Source organism: Capricornis sumatraensis, chromosome 3 (genome assembly GCF_032405125.1).
Source record: "Capricornis sumatraensis isolate serow.1 chromosome 3, serow.2, whole genome shotgun sequence".
Lineage (NCBI taxonomy): Eukaryota > Metazoa > Chordata > Mammalia > Artiodactyla > Bovidae > Capricornis > Capricornis sumatraensis.
Genome location: NC_091071.1, coordinates 74,421,932 through 74,441,877, shown reverse-complemented (window position 1 = coordinate 74,441,877; position 19,946 = coordinate 74,421,932). Strand labels below are relative to the sequence as shown.

Genomic DNA, 19,946 nt, shown 5'->3' with positions numbered 1-19,946 from the left:
TGAAGGAACTGTAATTTTAGTTCAGGATAGTTATGGAAATCTCTTATCACAGTTTCAGATATTATATCCTTTAGAATTGATCATTTATCCTTAATTCTATTTTCTGATACTTTCACAATTTTTTGTCATGCTGACGTAAGGAGAAAGTTCAATATATTAGAGGGAAAAGGAATAAAAAGTCATTATTTTTTAAATACTTTTGACATCAGACAACAATTTTTAGGGGATAAGCTTTATGAAATCCACAAAATTAAGAACATATTATAATGGCTGAAATTCTACAAACCATAAGCTTCTTATTGTGATATAAATTACTGCCCTATCATTATACTAGCATATACAACTGAATACGTCTTCAAGATCCCAAAATTAAAACAATCAAATATTGTTGAGCTCTTTAAGTGCATTTGCTACTGAAGGAACTTCATTTTACTAGCTACTGAGATCTAATCTTATATTTTGAATCACATCTCCAAAAGTTAAAAAAAAAAAAAGTAATGTAAAACCAAAGAAACACCCCTTTATACACAGAATATAAATGCAAGGTTGGTCTATATTTACCAGTCTGAATGATCGTAGAACTGACAATCCTTCCACATCTGACAGAAAAAGTTCCACTAAGCTTAAGGTTACGATAAGACTATCAAAAATATTCCATCCTATTTGGAAATACTCATATGGATCCATGGCAATTAGTTTTAAAACCATTTCAGCTGCAAAGATGCCAGTAAAGACCTACATGAGAAATAAAATATATTTGTAGTATTATTAAAAGGTATGAAAGCAACCTAATGATGATAATGACTATTTGTGTAGCATTTACTATGTTTCAGACAATGTGCCTTATAAAGTTACTTTATAAACATATATTATTATTTAATTTAATCCTATAAACCAACTATCACTATTCCTATAGCTATAAGCATTGAAGAGTTAAGAAGCTCTGACTCTATCAGTTTTCATCACCTTTAGAGAGCATTTTAGAAGAGCACACTAAAATCTCTGATACATAAAACCTTTGAAAATTAAGATAGGCACTCTTCGTAACACACTTATTAAATAACTTATGTCAACAATTTATTCTGCAAGATAGTAAAAAGGAAACATATTGATACTAAAATTTTGAGCCAGTCTTTTTTTTGGTCTGACTGCTCTCATAGAGTAATAAGGAATAAGTTGACTCACTCCAAAGATGTATCAGTAGAAGAGGAAAAAGTATTTAATTGATACAGTGGCAGCTAAAGTAAGATTTCCAAAGTGAAAATGTTAGTCGCTTAGTCATGTCTGATTCTTTATGACCTGATGGACTGTAGCCTGCCAGGCTCTTCTGTCCATGGAATTCTCCAGGCAAGAATACTGGGGTGGGTAGCCATTCCCTTTACTAGGGGATCTTCCCAACCCAGGGGTTGAACTCAGGGCTCCTGCATTGCAGGCAAATTCTTTATCCTCTGAGCCACCAGTGAAGCCCCAAAGATTTCCAAAGCTTTGACACAAAAGTACATCACAAAACATCATTAATTTATGACATGGCATCAAAAGGACTCAATTAAAAAGGCAACAGCAAAAGTCTTATAAATCACTTGGGTACAATTTGATTCAAAGAAACTGAGCAAAAAAGGTTCAAAGGGAAATGGTCAGCTCTATAACTGTGAGTCATGTGTAACATAATACATCATCAAGAAGACTAGCAGGGAGCACCCAGACTTGGGACTGTGGTTATAGACAAGAAGCATGATGAATCATTTTTTGGATTCACAGTGATACAGACAACTCAGTGAGAAGGTACTGGTTTTCATGATCTGACCTCTACCAACAATTAGAAACTAGACAGTCCTGTCCTTTTGCAAAGAAGAGTGCTAACTCAGGGCACATGAGTTTAAACATCCTGCCTTGGAATACGTGTAAGAAATTTTGGAGAGAAGACCAACTCAGAAACACTCTTTGACTTCACATAGCAATTGATTGGGGACCATGGCAAAAGCAAAACTATCTTATACAGACTTTTTGCAAAGACATCCAGAGTTATTCATGATTGATAAAGAGTCACACATTGGGACCTTTCGGCTGTGAAACAGAACTTCTGCTTGGTTATGCAGATGGCTGGAAACTAGCACTTTCTGTTTGCCATAAGGCATTAACTGAGTGTGATCACCACTGCCCATTTAAGAGATCACTCTGGCATCGACTTTCCTAACAGAATCCCATATCTTCCCGAAGCTTACAGATCCCTGCTAGGCTGCCGTTATTTCTTCTGTGTCCAGTTTAATCATTTTGACTTCTAAATATTCTTGTTCTTAAGGCTTGTTTCTGCTGATTCATTGAAAGCATGATGATTATAAAAAACAGATAATTAATAAGGAGCTACTGTGTAGCACAGGGAGCTCCGCCTAATACTCTATTACAACCCACATGGGAGAAGAATCTAACAAACAGTAGATATAAGTTATGTGTATAACTGATTCCCTTTGCTGTAAAGCAGAAACTAACACAATATTGTAAATCAACTATACTCCAACAAAAATTTTTTAAAAAAGAAAGAATGATGATTACGATGATGATGCTGATGACTGATAAAAACAGGTTTAAGTACTTACTATCTGCCTGGCTAATAAGTAGAAAGTCTTCATTCTTCTCAATAAATGTTAATAAATAAGCATTAATGTTATTTATATACTTAATATAAACAAGACATTATTGTTACATTAAAATAAAAATATTATTTTATAAAGAAAACATTATTATTACATAAATTAGAAAATGAAAGATTATAGATATTAAAATTTTTTCCCAAGATCATATAACCAGTAGGAGGCAAGAGCAGGACTCAAATTAAGGACTTTGGGACTTCAAAGGCCTGAATCCTTTACCTATATGTCAAAACAAAGTATCCATAGTTTTTCTGAAAATTTGTAGGGTATATACTCACAAGTAAGCTGCAATATAATTATAAATTGGGTAAGATAGTATCAAGTTTTCAAAGTGTTGCTGCTAACAGACATGCCTGTCAGAAAACAAACACACATTTACTCCCAAGATGGTGATCCATTATGGAGATAATGCTGTTATTCATAGACCTCAATATGCCCGCAGAATTACTTTAACATAGTGTTTATCACCAGAAACTTGTCTCTGTACAATGATTCACATAGTGAATTCTGAGCATGCATAACAACATAGCTAAATATCCATCTGACTTAAAAAAAAACAGGAATGATAATCATGACAACCAAAGAGAGACGTTCTGTGTACATAATACACATTAACAGACTTACCAAATTTCCCACAACGAGCACATTTTTGAATTCCTCAGTCATTGGGTGATGTTCCATAGCCATGAACAATGTGTTTAAAACTATGCAAATGGTAATAGCAAGATCTACAAAAGGATCCATTACAATAAAATAGATAAATTTTTTGAATTTTATCCAATATGGAGAGCAATTCCAGATCAAGAATGTGTGTGCAAATCTGTACCACCAAGGTGGACATTTCTGTCTGGACTCCTCAAGTTCTGGAAGAAAAAACCACAGAGAACACCAAGTTAATCATTAGCATATCATATATTTTATTGCTAACCAGATACACATCAGCAGTACACTTTAACACTGAAACAAGTCTTCTGCTTTATACTTTGTAAGTGTAACAATATCCTTTCTATGAAAGCATAGCATATAACATAAAAATCTTATATCATGAATTCACTTATTAGATCAATCATAAGAAGGCAGTAAAATTAATGAATGAGAGCATTTATGGATATCTCTGAGAGAAACAAGCACTTAACATATGTTAAAAGAATTGATGTTTTCTTAATTGAGATAATATATATATTTAAGATAAATGTATATAAACCAATATATATACATACATACACACACACACCCCGATATATATATTTCCTTATGCCTTGAATCCCATTACAATAATAATACATTTCTAGTCTCTCCAGGAAAAGCTTTTGCCGGCTCACAGGTGAAAACAATCCCAGGACCAAGAGACTAGAAATAATTTATAGAGCTATTCATGCAATAGGTAGCACACACCATTAGCCCATTTTGTTCTCATCATAAATTTAGGAGGTGGGTGAAAACTTTGTCTGGGCCTGTCATGGGTGTGTTGGGGGATGAGGTGGTAGCCCATGGACAAGGTGGAACCAGAGGCATGTTGTGGGGAGAGAGGGTGGGCGCCAATATATTGTTGACATTGGCACCCTTTGGCTGATCACTGCTGTTCACATCATAGTCTCTAAACTGCTTTCTCTAGCGCTTTTGCGTCACTGTCTTGACATGTTGTGTCACATATTACCATTTTACAATTTTATAGAATGTTCTCAGAAGCAGAAACTTACAGAATCTGGAAGTTGGTATTGTTTTCTTGATCATAATTTTGAGAGACTAGGTAAGATTTCTAAGTGTATATACAGTAAGAGAGTCACATAGCCCTGGGCCACCCTCACTGTCTTCATTTAGTACCATAAAGCTATTTATCTTTGAAAGGTCATTATCACCCAAAGCCTGTCTTTAATCACAAAGAACTTTATCCACTTTTTAAGCACTAAAGGCAATTCCATTAGTACCTATTGGTTAGTCTTACCATTGCTTATAACCATTTTATATTCTTTGAATTCTTCCTAAGTACTTGCTATATCTATTTAAGGCTGACCAGGACTTACCTGAATTTTGTTTAAAAATCTGTATGGTTAAGAGAATGTTATTCCATACCTTCTACAGTGTTTGTTAATATGCTTGCCCTACTCATTGCCCTTTGTCTGAGATTGGGGTCATTCAACATATCCTCAGAAAGGAGGTAAGAACTGTGACGTCTTTTCTTGTATATTTGATTGGTTGTACCCTAAAAAAAAAAAAAAAGATGATTAATTACAGTTTTAAGAATGGAATTTCAATAAATTGTAGGTAGAAAATAAAATCTTGCCCACGAAATTGTAGTGAGTAATTAGAGTCTAGACTGTTTATTTGAGTCATGGCTCTGCCATTTACTGTCTGTGTATCATAGGAGAGTTACTTAACCTGTCTCCATTTCATCATTGGCGAAATGGAAATAATCATAGTACTTGCCTCACAATCTCATTATGAGGATTAAATGGCTTAACACTAAGGAAAGAAAAACTAAAATGAGCTGCTTTCATTGTTATAATCACTATCATTATCTATCTTCCTGGGTCTCCAATTTATTCAGATAGCTCTACTATGTAAGAGTCCTAACATGAAAACAGCTAAATAAGTGTTGCAATGGGGTGTGTGTGTGTGTGTGTGTGTGTGTGTGTGTGTGTGTGTGCGTGTGTGAAGGAAGGACTTCAATGTTCTCTGATAAACTTCTGTAATTATTCTTTGTTTGGGTATAGCAATAACAGGGAAAGGGTCATGACTGTTTCTCATGCCAAAGCAGATCTCATGAGCTGCTCTGAGTCTATCAAGATGAATGACTCAGTAGGAAAACGATGATTAAGACTGATGGGACACTGTATCAAAATGGAGAATGTAAGCTCCATCTGAAAGAGGCTCCAAAGGATTGCTGCCATGCAGGAATATGAGCTCAGTCTAACCAGGTATACCCATATTTATGTAAAGATGTCTTATTTCTAAATCTTGGCACCTAATTCAAAGTTAAAACACTGTGTCAGTTCAGTGCAGGCCAACAATACACGCACACATACACATATATGCATATAGACAACCATACAACTATTGGAGAAGGAAATGGCACCCCACTCCAGTATTTTTGCCTGGAAAATCCCACGGATGGAGGAGCCTGGTAGGCTACAGTTCATGGGGTCGCGATATGTGGTATGTATATATATGTGTATACACACACACATACCATTCTACAAACATGTATATAGATATACAGATTTAGAGTTGTAAAGTATAATTGATTAGATACAGCTATCTATGCTTGTATATTAAAATGTAGACAAACAGGCATAAATACATGTATGTATATATATGTATGCATGTCCGTATATGTGCGAGGATACACACACATATATTTGCAGGTGGCTTCTTACAGAGATCTCTCTATAACCATGTTTTAGCTGATATACTCTCTAATTTACTGACTTTCTGGAAGCAGAGATTACTTTTTCCCCCAAGTCAAACAAATGGCTGTGTTGATTAAAGCATTTTTTCTTCCATGTAGACATGTCTCAGGTGTCAAGGTTATATTATTTCTCATGCAATATTTTCATCTAAACTGTACATTATTTCACGCTATTATGTTTTGCATTTATTTCTATTGAATTATAAAGTATCCACTAATTACTCCAGTTCTGTAGTTTTAGTCTTAGAATTTAGAGTGATAATGACTTTACTGTGGTAAAACTAAGTATTAAGTGAAACATTTCATTTAAAAATAGGAAATAATCTCTAAATCTGATACACATTATATAATCTTTTATAGGTAATACACATCATTGAAAAGCAAAACACAACAAAGATATGATTCCATGGAAATTTAACATGCTTGTTTGATAAGAAAAACACCTTGACAGAGGGCTGAAGCTATATCATGCAAGCACAGAGGTCACATATGACCCAAAAGCACATGCACGCATTCAAACGAAAATACATGTGTGGCCATGGCTTCGATGGAACTTCATTCTCACTTAAAATACTTCATTGTCTGCAAATATGATTTATGAATAGGTGGCATGAGTTCAGAGCTTGTTAGGTTAGTCAAAGCCTTTCCGATATCAAGCAACACAATGGAACATGGTGAGTGACCTTAACAGATAACCAAGAAACTCCAAAACCAGAAAGATCTCACTTTCAGGCTTCATCACACCCTTTTCTCATACCACTCAATGACTCTCAAACTCTTCAAACTGTTGTTTTGGAAAGGTGTTTTATTTTTGTCTTATATGTATATGTTTGCATTTACATATGTATTTTGGATATTATGTTTTTATTCACAGATTTCAGATGGAAGAGTTTTGGTATTTCTTTTAATGATACCAGTGTGTTTCATTTATGTGTGGGGGAAAATCAGTAACTCTAAACTATTCCTAAGAAGTTTACCACATCCTAGAGAGAAGTGTGGTGGTTAAAAGCACAAGCTCAGAAACAGGAGGCCTCTTTTTTAATCTCAGGACTACCATTTATTGGCTGAGTGACTTTCCACAAATTGTTTCATTAACCCGTGACTTAGTTTCCCCAGGTGTATAAAAGGGATAGTAATATATTACCTCCTAGGGCTGCTATAAATACTAATGTGTCTGCTATTATTATTACTATTATTAATTATTAAGAACTCAAATAAGATCCCTTGGAGCAAGTTCTATATAAAGTAGTGACTTGAAAAAATAGCAGTAGGTGGCAAATAACCCAAATCTCCTTACAGACATGTAACCTTATTATCAACTAATAATGTTAGCATTATCAATGCATTTTATGCTGATATATAAATTATTTTCTAAGGGGATGATTCATAATCAAGTATAATATCAGAAGATAAGTACCATTTTTCAAAAATGGGATTTTAAATATCTTGGAATTGGATACCTACAACAATAGTATAAGGATTACATTAATCAGTTAAAGGTGTGTTTCTAGCATAGAAAGTATTGCAAGATGCAGAGCCATTCAGAGGACCAGAGAGAAGGCCCCTCCAGCAGAGAGAGTGATGGATGCAAGAACAAGGGCCGAACCATGCCTGAGCTATTTAAAACATCCTTACGCTGTCATCAGAAGTTGCCTTATCTATTATCACCTCTGGCAGGAGCTGTCCATTGGGTAGCATGAGGGCGGAGGGTCCATCCACCAAGGAGACCACGCCGTTGCAGTCGACAGCGCTGTGCATCTTCCCATTCACTGGCAGCACTGGGGGAGACCTACTAGCTTGGCTGATGTTACTGCTGCGCCGCTCCCGAGGTCTGTGGGGCACAAACAGGGAGCCCCTTCTGCTCTCGTTGTCGCCAAAGATGCTGTGCTCGTCATCGGCAAATTCAGTCTCAGATCCAATATCTCTTCCTCGACCTTTGAAGCTGAAAAGACTTGTTCTGCTGCTCCGCCTTGCAGAAAACAAGGAGCCTCGGATGCTGAGTGGTGACTGCGGGAAAAATAAAAGGCGATGCGTATCTGCTGAAGCAGACGTGCGTTTCCTAGAACTCCTATGAAGACCACTGACCTGAGGGCAGAGGGCTGTGTACTGGGTTAAAGGAAACATATTTAAAAACAAAGAAATGCAGCAAAACGACAAATTCTTTCAAATAAGGAATGAGGAGACTGGAAAAGTTCATCTTTTCAGGACCAAGTGCGTTATCCGCTACTGTATCACTCTCTATACTTCTGGCCTCAAGTTATCTCTCCACTCATTCTGTACCATTCATGTTGCTATAAATAAATTATTACTTAAAAAAGAATTTGATACTAATAGCTATTACCGAGCTGTTCATACATCAACCCCTACATTCCTTAAGTACTGAAAGTTTATGGAGGCTAAGACCACACTGAACGCATCTCTGCATTCCATTGCTTGCAACTCTACTCTGCATACTGAGGGCTCAGTTAAGGTCTGTTAAGAAAGACTTTCTAATACCAACGGATTTACAAAGTCTTAAAAATATTTGTTGTTGTTGTTGTTTAGTCACTCAGTCATGTTTGACTCTTTTGTGAAACCATGGGCTATAGCCCGTCAGGCTCCTCTGTCTGTGGGATTTCCCAGGCAAGAACAGTGGAGTGGGTTGTCATTTCCTTCTCCAAGGGATCTTCCCCACCCAGAGACTGAACCTGTGTCTCCTGCATTGGCAGGTGGATTCTTTACCGCTGAACCACCAGGAAAGCCCCCATAATAATATTAGAACATGAAAAAGAAGCTGCCCAATACCAAAGAGGTGAAAACAAGTCATATTTACATGACTTGTGTCCAAGATAAACTATGTGTATAAATCAAACTGCATATTCCTTGGATGTATCTAATTCAATAAACATTAGTGCTTACTATGTTAAGGACAAGGTGATAGGCATTGAGAGTAATGGAAAATGCATATAATAAGGTCTCTACCTTAAAACTAGCTTGACTTGCTCTAGTCATAATTTTGTTTTGCCTTTTTTTTTTTAACCGATATTACATTCAAGTTATATCTCCCCAACTAGATTATGAAGTCTTTGAAGGAAGGGATTCTTTTACTTTTGTGTGTATCTGGTAGGGTCCTACAGACTTAAGCAGCAGAAGCTAGAAATTTTAATGACATAGATGAAAACGAGAGTAATTCTAAGTGGGTACCTGAAGAGCAGATTGGGAGGAGTAGAGAGAACAGAGGACTCTGTGGATGGGTGGCACCTGAGCTAAGGGGCAAAGAATGGGTGGCTCCATGCCAGGAGGAAAACAAGGAAAAAGAGGAAACCATGTGCACCAAGTCAAAAGGCATGAAAACATAGGGCATGGGGGGGAGAGTCACAATTGTGGCAGACTGAGGCTACGTGGAGGCTGACAAGAGTGGGACTGAGATCAAAGCCATGGCGTTGACAAGATGTGGGGCTTGTTCTGTAGTCAGTGGCTATTCAACATAGTTTCTGTCTGTTTTTTATGTTTTAAATTGAGCAGAAAAACTACTTTGTTTTAGAAAAATTATTTGAAGGGACTGTGCAGTGGAAACCAGGGAAGTGTAAAGAAGAATAGGAATAATAGTTCCTTGCTCCTGGAGGTTTGTAAGCAGGAAGATCTGAAATACAGAGGTGTAGGTGGAAAAAAAAAAAAAAAAAGGAAAGAGAAATTTCACGCAAGGAGAAATAAGAGACTATGGGACTAGATATTAGAGACTGGTACCTTTTGAGGTAGAGGCAGTTAAGGTTTGGGTGACTGATATTCTGGTGATCCCTAAAGTGGTGACTGCTTGCAGTCATGTGGTGACTACCTACGGTAATCTGGTGATATCTACAGTAGTCTGGTGTACCTACATTGGTGAAAAAGAAAAAAATTAATCTAAGGTTTGTTTTTAACAATGAGGCACTGCAAAAATGAAGACTGTAAATTATTTCTTCATTTCTACACTGGTTCTCATGAACATGTGTTTTGGATATTTATATTGGAGAAGATATGACAATTCTAAACCTGTAAGCTCCTTCAAAACGGTCAAACTTAAATGGAAGACTATATATCTCTGTGTTCTTTCCATAAATGCTCAGTCATCAATAGGTTTTTACCTAAAAACATACTAATGAAGTCACTCACTCTTCTCCTGAGCGCCCTTCCCTCCGTTGGAACTCTATGATCCCACCTCTGGCAATACACATGTGATGGTGTCAGTGGTACCTGGTTAGGGGTAGACAATCTTTTCTCACGTGCTCGCCTATGACCTTCAACACCAAGGTGGAAACTTTTTCTCCTGATGCTCTCCTCGGATTCCGATTTGGACAGTTTCTCATCATCTCCCTTTTCTTCCCCACTGGAGAGTTTCTTTTGGTTCTTTTTCCTTCTCCTGTTTCTTCTTTCTTTAGCACTTTTAGAGCTCAGTTTGGATGTTTCAGAAGAACTCTCAGAGAGACCCATTATTCTGCTTCTCCCAATGCTGGTATATTCAGCTGCTGCTAATGCTATTGCCTGTTGAACCAAGAGAATACACACACAGTGAGTCAATTCCAAGAACTGCAAAATGCACCTCTTTACCACAAATTTAATTATACTGTGCATATAATCATGTCCCTCATACGGGAAGTAATGTTTCCTTTGCATCATGACTAGAGAGCTTATAAAATATATGTTTATCACTTCTCCTGCATTGTTAATAAAGCCATATTGTGCTTCACAATTAAACAATTATATACTATTACTATACTTATAATAAAGCAAATTTAAATAGTATATGTAAAAGTTTTAACTTTAGATAATTCTGGGACATAAAACTCATATCAACCATGTGATAAGGTAATTCATTTGTAGAAGTTGTTCAGGTATACAATATAATTCAATATTATCAATAGATTCACGCACTTCTATAGTTAAATGAAGAAAGAATTATTTTAAAATAAAATTAATTATTACAGAATAATATATCAAGAAAATAAAAGACACTTTTAGGGATTACCTAGGAAATTCCTGCAATAGCCTAGTGCTAACCCTTTTACAAAAATTAAGGTTTTATTATTAAAAACCCTTACAAAACCTTCCAACTCTTACAAAATTTGGAATTAAAGATATTGTGAATAAAAAGCAAGAATTACTCACAATCCTACATCCCAGGAATAACTGGCATTAACACGTCTTTCAGTCTTCATATATTTTTAATGTATATCTTACATTCAATTTTGTATTCTATGACTTAATATATTATTATATTAACACCTTTTCCTGTCATAATATTCTTAAAACATATCATCTTATGCCTGAGTAATATTTCAAGACACCAAAATATTATAATCCTCTTAGCCATTTTCTAATTTTTAGAAATTTAAATGCTTTCTGATGTTTAATATTAAAATATTACACTGAACATCTTTCTACCTAAAAGCTTCTCTGTATCACAGATTACCTTCCTCCCAATAGGTTAGATTTCTTGAAGAGATTTTACTAGGTCAAACTATCAACTTATGTAAAATATTTGAAATTTTGGTTTTCTTAGTACAAACTTCCTCAAACTTTTCCTCTGACATACCCCTTTGGAGGGAGGAATAAGGAAAAATCCACAAAAATTTGTGACTTAACCTAAAGTGGCCATAATAAATAAGTATGATTTTTTCAACATCTCACATTACCTTAAAATTTTTGCAACTTTAACCAAAACTGATGCCCATTTGCTTTCTACTCCACAGTATATTTGTTAACTCTAATATCAAAATAATTTTCCCTAAGGACATGTGTACAATTGTTACTGTGGGGAAATAACATCATAAATGTTTTGGGACTTTGCTTAATATCATACACACTGAGGAATCATGGGGAACAGGTTTAGGAAAAAGAGCTTAGAACATTCTCCATGCTGAAGTGAGCTGATTAAGGGGGAAGGTAGAATGAAGCAGATGTCAACTCTAACTCAATACAGAATCGCTTCCTTTGACCACACCAGAATGAAAATTCAGTTTATATGAAAGAATCCAGGAAAGAAAATCTCCCTGGGAAAGGTCAGACAGAGACCACAGGGGTTCTGTTGTTCCCCTTTGCCTTTTCACTTCTAGGAAGGATTTTAAACCAAATAAAAATACCTCAGCTTCCTCTTGCTCTTTTTTAAGTCGATCTAGCATCTGCTGAAATTCCAACTCTTTCTGCCTCGCTTCTTCAATGTTGGCCTGGTTCTGTTCTTCATAGGCCATGGCAACAACAGCCAAGATCAAGTTTATTAGATAAAAGGATCCCAGGAAAATCACCACGACAAAGAAGATCATGTAGGTTTTCCCAGCAGCACGCAGGGTCTAGGCAAAAAAGGAAATCATTATTTCAATAACACAAAGGGTTTTTTTTGGTAAATCATTTCAACTTGAATGGCATATTAAGGCATGGTAAATCGAGCAGTTCTGTATAGTCTCATATTATCAAAAACATAAAGGAATAAAATTGTATCTTCATGGAAAACAATCAGTATTAAAACACACACTTTTCCAGGACAAAAGATATAGCAATGTATTAAGCCTGTACCAAAATTAAATATGATTCTAGACTATGATAACTTAATAATAACTCTGAATTTTTTTCTCCCCTAGTCTGAAAATTACTCAAAAACTAGCTGTTTTTACTCATTTTCAAATTATAGGACTAGACAATTTCTATAGTATCACATTCTGATATATATTAAGTATTAATGTTTATGTTACCACAAGGTAGATAGCCTTATTAAATCAACTTATATATTCAACTTTTACATATTTTTAATTAACACTAAACATTTTTAAATGTAATACATGTTAAAAAATTAAATTGTACAAACAGATATTAACTGAAAAATAAGTCTCTTTATCCTATCTCTAATAACTCAGTTCCTTTTTCTATCAGTATCAGTTGTTACTGAATTCTTCTTTTGGATAAATTCTTAGTAGCGGAATTCTTAAGTCAACAGGCATATTCATTTTAATTTTCATAGAAACTCCCATGTTAGCCTCTCCAGTGGTTCACAGAAATGTGTGAGGAAATCTGCCTCCCCATAGTTTAATCAGACAGTATCTTCCTTTTGACCAACTTTTTGATCTTTGTCATTCCAAGAGATGAAAAGTTATATGTCACTCTAGTTTTAATTTGCAGTAAAGGTGAGTATCTTTTTGCCTCCTTAAACAGTCATTTGTATATTTCATATTTTTTCCTGTGAAGTTAGATTTCCATATAATTTCTATATTCATTTATAATATTCTCAGAAATGAAACAGACAAAACAGGCCAAAAGAAGAACCTGTGGCGATCTGAGAAAAGTGACTCATTATTTTTTTTAATACAAAATAATCATTTTTGGTCTCCTTTCTCTTGAGGTTGGGTGCTGATAACATATAGGTGAAAAGATAGAGCCCACAGTCCCCAGAAGATCACATGTAAGTTGGAGGAGATGGCCACGTGAATGAAGAATTCCACTACAGGAGATGGATGATGAAACCTGCAGCTGAGTTAGGAGAGGAAAACTTAGAGTCATGGATTGAGTCTTCCATTCTTATTCTAGTTTGCTCAGGCTGCCATAACAAAATCCTAAAAACTGGGTACTTTACACAACAGACGTGTGTTTTCTCATAGTCCTAGATGATGGAAATTCCAGATCAAAGTGTTGGCAGGTTTGGTTTTTCCTGAGGCCTCTCCCCTTGGCTTGTAGATGGCCACCTTCTAAGTCCTCACTTGGCATTTTCTGTATGTGCATGTGCGTGTGTGTGTGGTGTCTCTCACTCATGTCCTAATGTTTCCTTCTTATAAGAACATTAGATTGGTTTAGAACCTACCCAAATGGCCTCATTTTAACTTGTGCTCAGTCGCTTAGTCGTGTCTGACTGCATCCCCATGGACTGCAGCCTGCCAGGCTCCTCTATCCATGGGATTTTCCAGACAAGCATACTAGAGTGAGTTACCATTTCCTTCTCCAGGGGTTCTTCCTGACCCAGGGATTGAACCCACATCTCCTACATTGGCAGGTGGATTCTTTACCAATGAGCTAACTGGAAAGCCCTTCATTTTAACTTAGTTACCTCTTTAAGGGCCATAACTCTAAACATAGCCATTCTAAGGTACTGAGAGTTAGGACTTCAACGTATGAATTTGGGGGAGACACTACTGAGTCCAGAACAAGTGTCCAAGGTAGTTAAAATACAAAGCATGGTGAGCACAGAGGAGCCTGGTATTTAGAGCACTGTAAGCTGGGAGGCATGTGTGGAAAGCACAGAGTGTATAGCAGGGCTATGAGAAAATGTTATAGGATATTTCTTGCTATTTACCTAGGACCCCATGGGATGCTGCATTCACAAAGGGGGAAAGAGATCTGGAGACCAAAAGGCCCAGAAAAGAAAAGAATTTATGATTTAAGAACGATCCATTCTAATAGTCCTCAAAATAGAACACGCAGGACTATACAATAGAGTTTTCTCCATTCTAAATTGAATAAAATATCTCATACATAAAGCTGGTTCAGACATACACATCAGTTTTTTTGTGCAATGAATACAATGAATGCTTCTCTTGGCACTCACCTGTTGGTACAGGTTTTCCCAGTAATCCTGGGTCATTAGCCGAAACAAGGCTAAGAAGGCCCAACTGAAAGTATCGAAGCTCGTGTAGCCATAGTCAGGATTTCTGCCAATCTTCTTACAGGTGTACCCTTCTGGACACTGACTACATGTGAAAAAGAATATCACAAGTCAGAGGACCTTCAGGATGCAAGCTAAAGGGTATTACAGAGAAGTCAAAAACTCAAGATTTCCTTTTCAGGGGGACAGTATAATAATGATTAAGAACACACTTTTTGAAGTCAGGAAAAAGTGGGTTTCAACCCTGTCCCTACTTTTTACTAGTTGCTGACTTTGTCAAATTACTTAAATTCTGCAAGGCCCAATTTCTTCTTTCCACAAGACAAGGTAATAATATGTATTTCCATAGGTTAAGATTGTTTGTAAGTTTAAAAAAGATAATGTATGCAAATTACCTAACCTACTTCCTGTACATAAAAAAATCTGATAAATGGTAGCTGCTGTTAGTATCATCAACAATCATCAAAACTTAAAAACTTTCATTAGATATCATATAAAAATTCTTATATTCACAAAGATTGATATTAATATACAGGTCTCTAATAAAACTGTTTCCCCAAATTACTCTTGAGGTGAACTAGAATCAACAACAGTCAACAGATAGCAACTGTATAAGTTCATGGAGATTTATGTTTAGACTTTTTGTCTTTTTAAAGTTGGTAGATTGGTATTCACAATGACAGATAAAAGGTGTTTTGATGTGTCTTTGGGAGCAGCAACTTTATCTTGCTTATTTTTATGTTCCCTGTGTACACAGAGTCTGGTCAAGGGATCTCTGGGCAGGGAGAGTGCAAGAACAAAGGCCCTACGGCAGAAATAAAGTTGGTGTATGGGAGAAACAGCAAGTACTTACATAAATATGATACCTTAAAATAGCTTTACCGAAGTCCATGGGACTCTTTTGTTAAGAGTAGCCAAACTGTCACTGCATTCTGTCACCTATGAACTGTACTCAATGGGAGAATGAGTAGAATTTAGGGATGGAAAGAAAAGTTGATTTTATCACTCTTCTTTCTGGAAACAACAATGGCTAGGAACTATCCAAACAACTTTTGGTTGGGTTTTTTGAAAGTAATTTTTTTTCTACTTCCTTAAGATATATATGACTGGTATCTTGTTTTAATTCAAGCATACCTACATCTTGCTTTCAAAAGTATACATTATCCATGATCGTTTTAAAGTCTGGACTCACTGTGGGACAGAATGAGTCAAATAATGTCATGAAATATAAGAAAATAACATAGAATCAAAGGTGGTTCTTAGCAAACTGATTGAGCTTGCTTTTTCTTTTTTTCAGTCTTTAGACTAAAAGTGAAACAAATATTACATACCCTGAATCGGTGCTGAAACCACAAAGGAGAGCATCTTTGGATCCCTCCAAGTAATAAAAATATTCTGTTTCGGAAGAAATTAGACAACATCACATTATGGAGTGTAAGCTTTCAGAGTGGCTGAGCAGGTAAGTTAACTAAAACAGATACATTTACAAATACATTCAGGCCCGACGATAGGCATTCATTTATTTATTGCATTCTTATAAACTCTCACTCAAAAAATCTTGATAACTTATTATGGGCCAGGCAGTGAATACAATGACAAACAAGATAAATAAGATCATCAGTTTTATGAAGCTTTATGCTCAGGTAAGGGTGGAGGCAAGGGATGGAGAAGAACACTTAACAAGTATATAAATAAATATACAAGGGGAGACGCTCTAAAAAAATAAATTAAGAAAGTGTGACAAAATGTGGCCAGGGAAGTCTTTTCTAAAGAGATGACATTTAAACTGGGACCTAAATGCTACAGAGAAGCCAGCTACTCAAAGATCTGGATGAAGAGACATCTTGACAGGGTAAAGAGCAGAAAAAACCCTAAGGTAGAAATGAAATTGGTATATGGGACAAAACAGCAAAATGGCCAGCCCAGTTACAGTGTAGTGAGTGGTGGGTATTGTGGTGGCAGAGACAGGCAGGGGCCATGTGGCAAGGCTTTGCATGACATGGAAAGGAGTTTGGATTTTAAGTATGATAGGAAGTAATAGAAGTAGGAAGTAGAGATACAAGACAATGTTGCCGTGGCTGCTTTGTGGACTCTGGACAATAGGGGGACAAGTGTGGAGGCAGGGATACAAGCTGAGAGACTATAGTGAGAGGTGACAGGGCTCCAGAGAGTAGCCATGGATACGGAGAGAAGGGGGTAGAGTAACGGCGACAGGATGTGCTGATGGCATGTGTGTGGGATGTGTGGAAGAGAGGGGACACGGGGATGTGTCAACTGGTCAGACTGGTGCCCGTTACCTGGGATAAGGAAGACTGAGGCAAAGAAATGGCCTGAAGGAAAACCAGGATCTCCGTTTTAGCTATACTTTGTTTGAAATGATTACTAGGTATTTAATTATATTTGTCAAGTAAGTAAGTGGATGGATACGTCTTAAGGTCAGTGAAAGTATCAACTACAGTCAGGCCAAGGGGATCTGATGAGTGAACCCGGAGAGGAAGTGGAGTAGGGGAGGGGAGGGGAGGGGAGGGGAGGGGAGGGGAGGGGAGGGAGGGGAGGGAGGGAGGGAGAAGAGAAGGAAAAGAGCCCCAAGGATTCCAGAAGAGGAAGAGCCAGCAAGGCAAAACCACAAGCGAAGGAAATATATTTTCTGAAATTCTCTCATTGTTTACTCACTAATCAATATCTACTTATGACTTCCTAAGCTCTGGAATGTTGAGGACATGGAACTGAAATAAATGCACATTTTCCCCTCTCATGGTACCCTTGGTGCCCATTTTCAGGGGTAAAGGAGCTCATAGCTCTTCCTTTATTCACTGTAACAACTTATTCTTAATACAGAGGGCCGATCCAAAAGTACATAGGAAAGGTATAAAGGACAAAAAGAAAAACAAACCATTTTAATAGGAGCTCAACTTCCTATTTGGCTCAAGTCAAAAAAATATTAAGATCATTTTTAGCAGTCTCTGGAGTAACAGTAGAACAAAGACTCTGAAGTCAGATGTACTTACATTTGAATATTGCTTCTACCCTTTCATATGTAAGTGAATTGTTTTATCACTTTATGATTTAGCTACAGCATTTGTAGAATGTGGATAGGAACACCTACTTCATAGAGCTGTTGACTAGCACTAATATGATATTGCATGTAAAACATTTAACACAGTGCCCCCACACTTCCTATATAAACACTCAAAGAGCAGCAGCTCTTATAAAATAACTTCAGGTAAGACTGACCGACTTACACATCACCGTTCAGCATTATGCAGAAGACACAAATCTTAGATGACACAAAGCAATAAAGCCTCTCAGTTTGGGGAGAAAATTCTCACACTGCGCTTTAAAAAAAAAAAGATCCTGTGCCTCAGGGAGGGTGGGCATGGCAGAATGAGGATGGAGGAGGTTATCGTGTAACTTTTTATCCATAAATCTCTGAGATTTTTTTATTATGGAAAGATTACTTTAGAGTCATCCTTCAAGGTAATACTGATTCATATTGGCCAATCACGGAGGAGTTCCTGTATAAAAGTGGACTATACAGCTGCCTGTATAGGAATGCTGCAGGGTTAATTATTCAATTCAGCACATGAATGATGAAAGGGAAAGCAATGGGAAAGCTCACACTGGCCTGGTGGAACACTTGAAAATAATTCCGAAACAAGTAAACAGTAGAGTATTGAGGTAATTAGCCTCGAGAGAATTTAAGGTTAACATGTAATGGGAGAATGCAATATGAAGAGAAGAACTCCTCTTCTGTTACTCCCAGCCAATGATACATCTCACACTTTTCTGTGGAAATAAAAACTCCTGGGCTTGACTTAATCCTGTCCTGATGAACACTGCAGCCTGCTCCTCATCTTTCCTCCTGCTTCAATGGTGGAGATGTCTCTCCCCTTCGCTCTTCCACTTTCTCAAGGACTTGCCTCTCGCTACTCTCCTGAATTATTAATCCATAATTTACTACTTATTCCTTTTTAGCACTAGAAAAATATCTCTATCAAAATCCACCTTTAAAAAATGCCAGCCACTGTCCCTGTTATTCTGATTCCCTTATAGACAAATGTCTTGGAAGAACTGTCTACACATACTGTCTTCTCTTCTTTCTGATATCTTATTCACCCCTGTCACCACCTTAGTCCAACCCTGTACTCCTACCACTCCACTAAAATTTCTGCATTAAAGTGACTAATGATTTCCATGTTGTGTAAGCTAATGTACATTTCTCCATCCTCATCATCCTTGACCGTAATCCTTGATCTTGCAGCATCATTCAACACAAGCATTCCCTTTTTCTCAATCTACTTTCTTCTCTTGGCATCCTTACTTATATCTTTGCTTCTTGCTTTACTGGCCACTCTTTCTCTATGTCTTCTTTGGGGTACTCCTCTCTACTTGCCATCCAGACACTGGAGTTGTGGAGATGAGCAGCTTCTAACCACCAAATTTGTTTTAAAAACCAGGTTGCCCATTCTCTACTACTCATAAACATCAGGGTTTTTCAGAAGGATGTGGGTAGATGTGTACATATCTTTTCCTTTTGATGAATACTTCAAAGTATATCTATCTCCAAACTAGGCAGTTCTTCTGGTCTCTATGCTTAAATCTCCATGTCTACTTTCTATCTCCATTTGGATGTCCCAGTGACTTCTCAATTTTAACTGCGTAATAGTGACTTTCTCCTATAAACCTGCCCACTCTTCCCTCATTTCCCATTGCCACCTATCCAGTTATTGTGGCCAGAAACCTAGATGAGATCCCCAAGCCCTCCTCTCCTCTTTAATCCATCCATGAGTTATATAGGTCATCTTGAACACATCTTTTTCATTTTCTGACATCTCTCAAGATGAAGTCACAATCTTTTCCTGTTTGGATGACAGAAACAACATCCTAATGGTCTTCAAATTTTCAGTCTACCATCCATTCTTGCCCAGTGAGCTCTCCATATGGCAAAAGTGATTAAAACCACTGCATTTAAAATAAAATCAAAACTCCTTTGCTTGGGCTAAAATATCCTGCATGAAATGACCCCTGCCTTTTTCCTTTGCTTTCTCTGTTGCCATTCTGCCTCTCTTTTGCTAAAATCTAACCATTCTTTGGAAGGGATGATGCTAAAGCTGAAACTCCAGTACTTTGGCCACCTCATGCAATGAGTTGACTCATTGGAAAAGACTCTGATGCTGGGAGGGATTGGGGGCAGGAGGAGAAGGGGACGACAGAGGATGAGATGGCTGGATGGCATCACTGACTCGATGGACGTGAGTCTGAGTGAACTCCTGGAGTTGGTGATGGA

The 19,946-nt window shown here is 37.0% G+C and overlaps 1 protein-coding gene across 3 annotated transcripts in view; it reads right to left on the bottom strand.

The window, feature by feature from the left end:
- SCN9A (sodium voltage-gated channel alpha subunit 9) overlaps nucleotides 1–19,946 on the bottom strand; it is an 89,821-nt gene that overhangs the window by 57,237 nt on the left and 12,638 nt on the right. Inside the window, exons 9-17 of one of the 3 annotated variants that reach the window (XM_068966861.1) lie at nucleotides 18,901–18,913; nucleotides 15,991–16,054; nucleotides 14,603–14,744; nucleotides 12,156–12,362; nucleotides 10,270–10,557; nucleotides 7,726–8,064; nucleotides 4,722–4,851; nucleotides 3,273–3,511; nucleotides 562–735 (exon numbers count right to left, since the gene is read on the bottom strand). In XM_068966861.1, coding sequence (XP_068822962.1) covers nucleotides 562–735; nucleotides 3,273–3,511; nucleotides 4,722–4,851; nucleotides 7,726–8,064; nucleotides 10,270–10,557; nucleotides 12,156–12,362; nucleotides 14,603–14,744; nucleotides 15,991–16,054; nucleotides 18,901–18,913 — 1,596 coding nt within the window. Of the gene's footprint in view, nucleotides 1–561; nucleotides 736–3,272; nucleotides 3,512–4,721; nucleotides 4,852–7,692; nucleotides 8,065–10,269; nucleotides 10,558–12,155; nucleotides 12,363–14,602; nucleotides 14,745–15,990; nucleotides 16,055–18,900; nucleotides 18,914–19,946 lie in introns of all 3 variants that reach the window. The other 2 variants (XM_068966862.1, XM_068966863.1) reach the window with 2 other exon arrangements.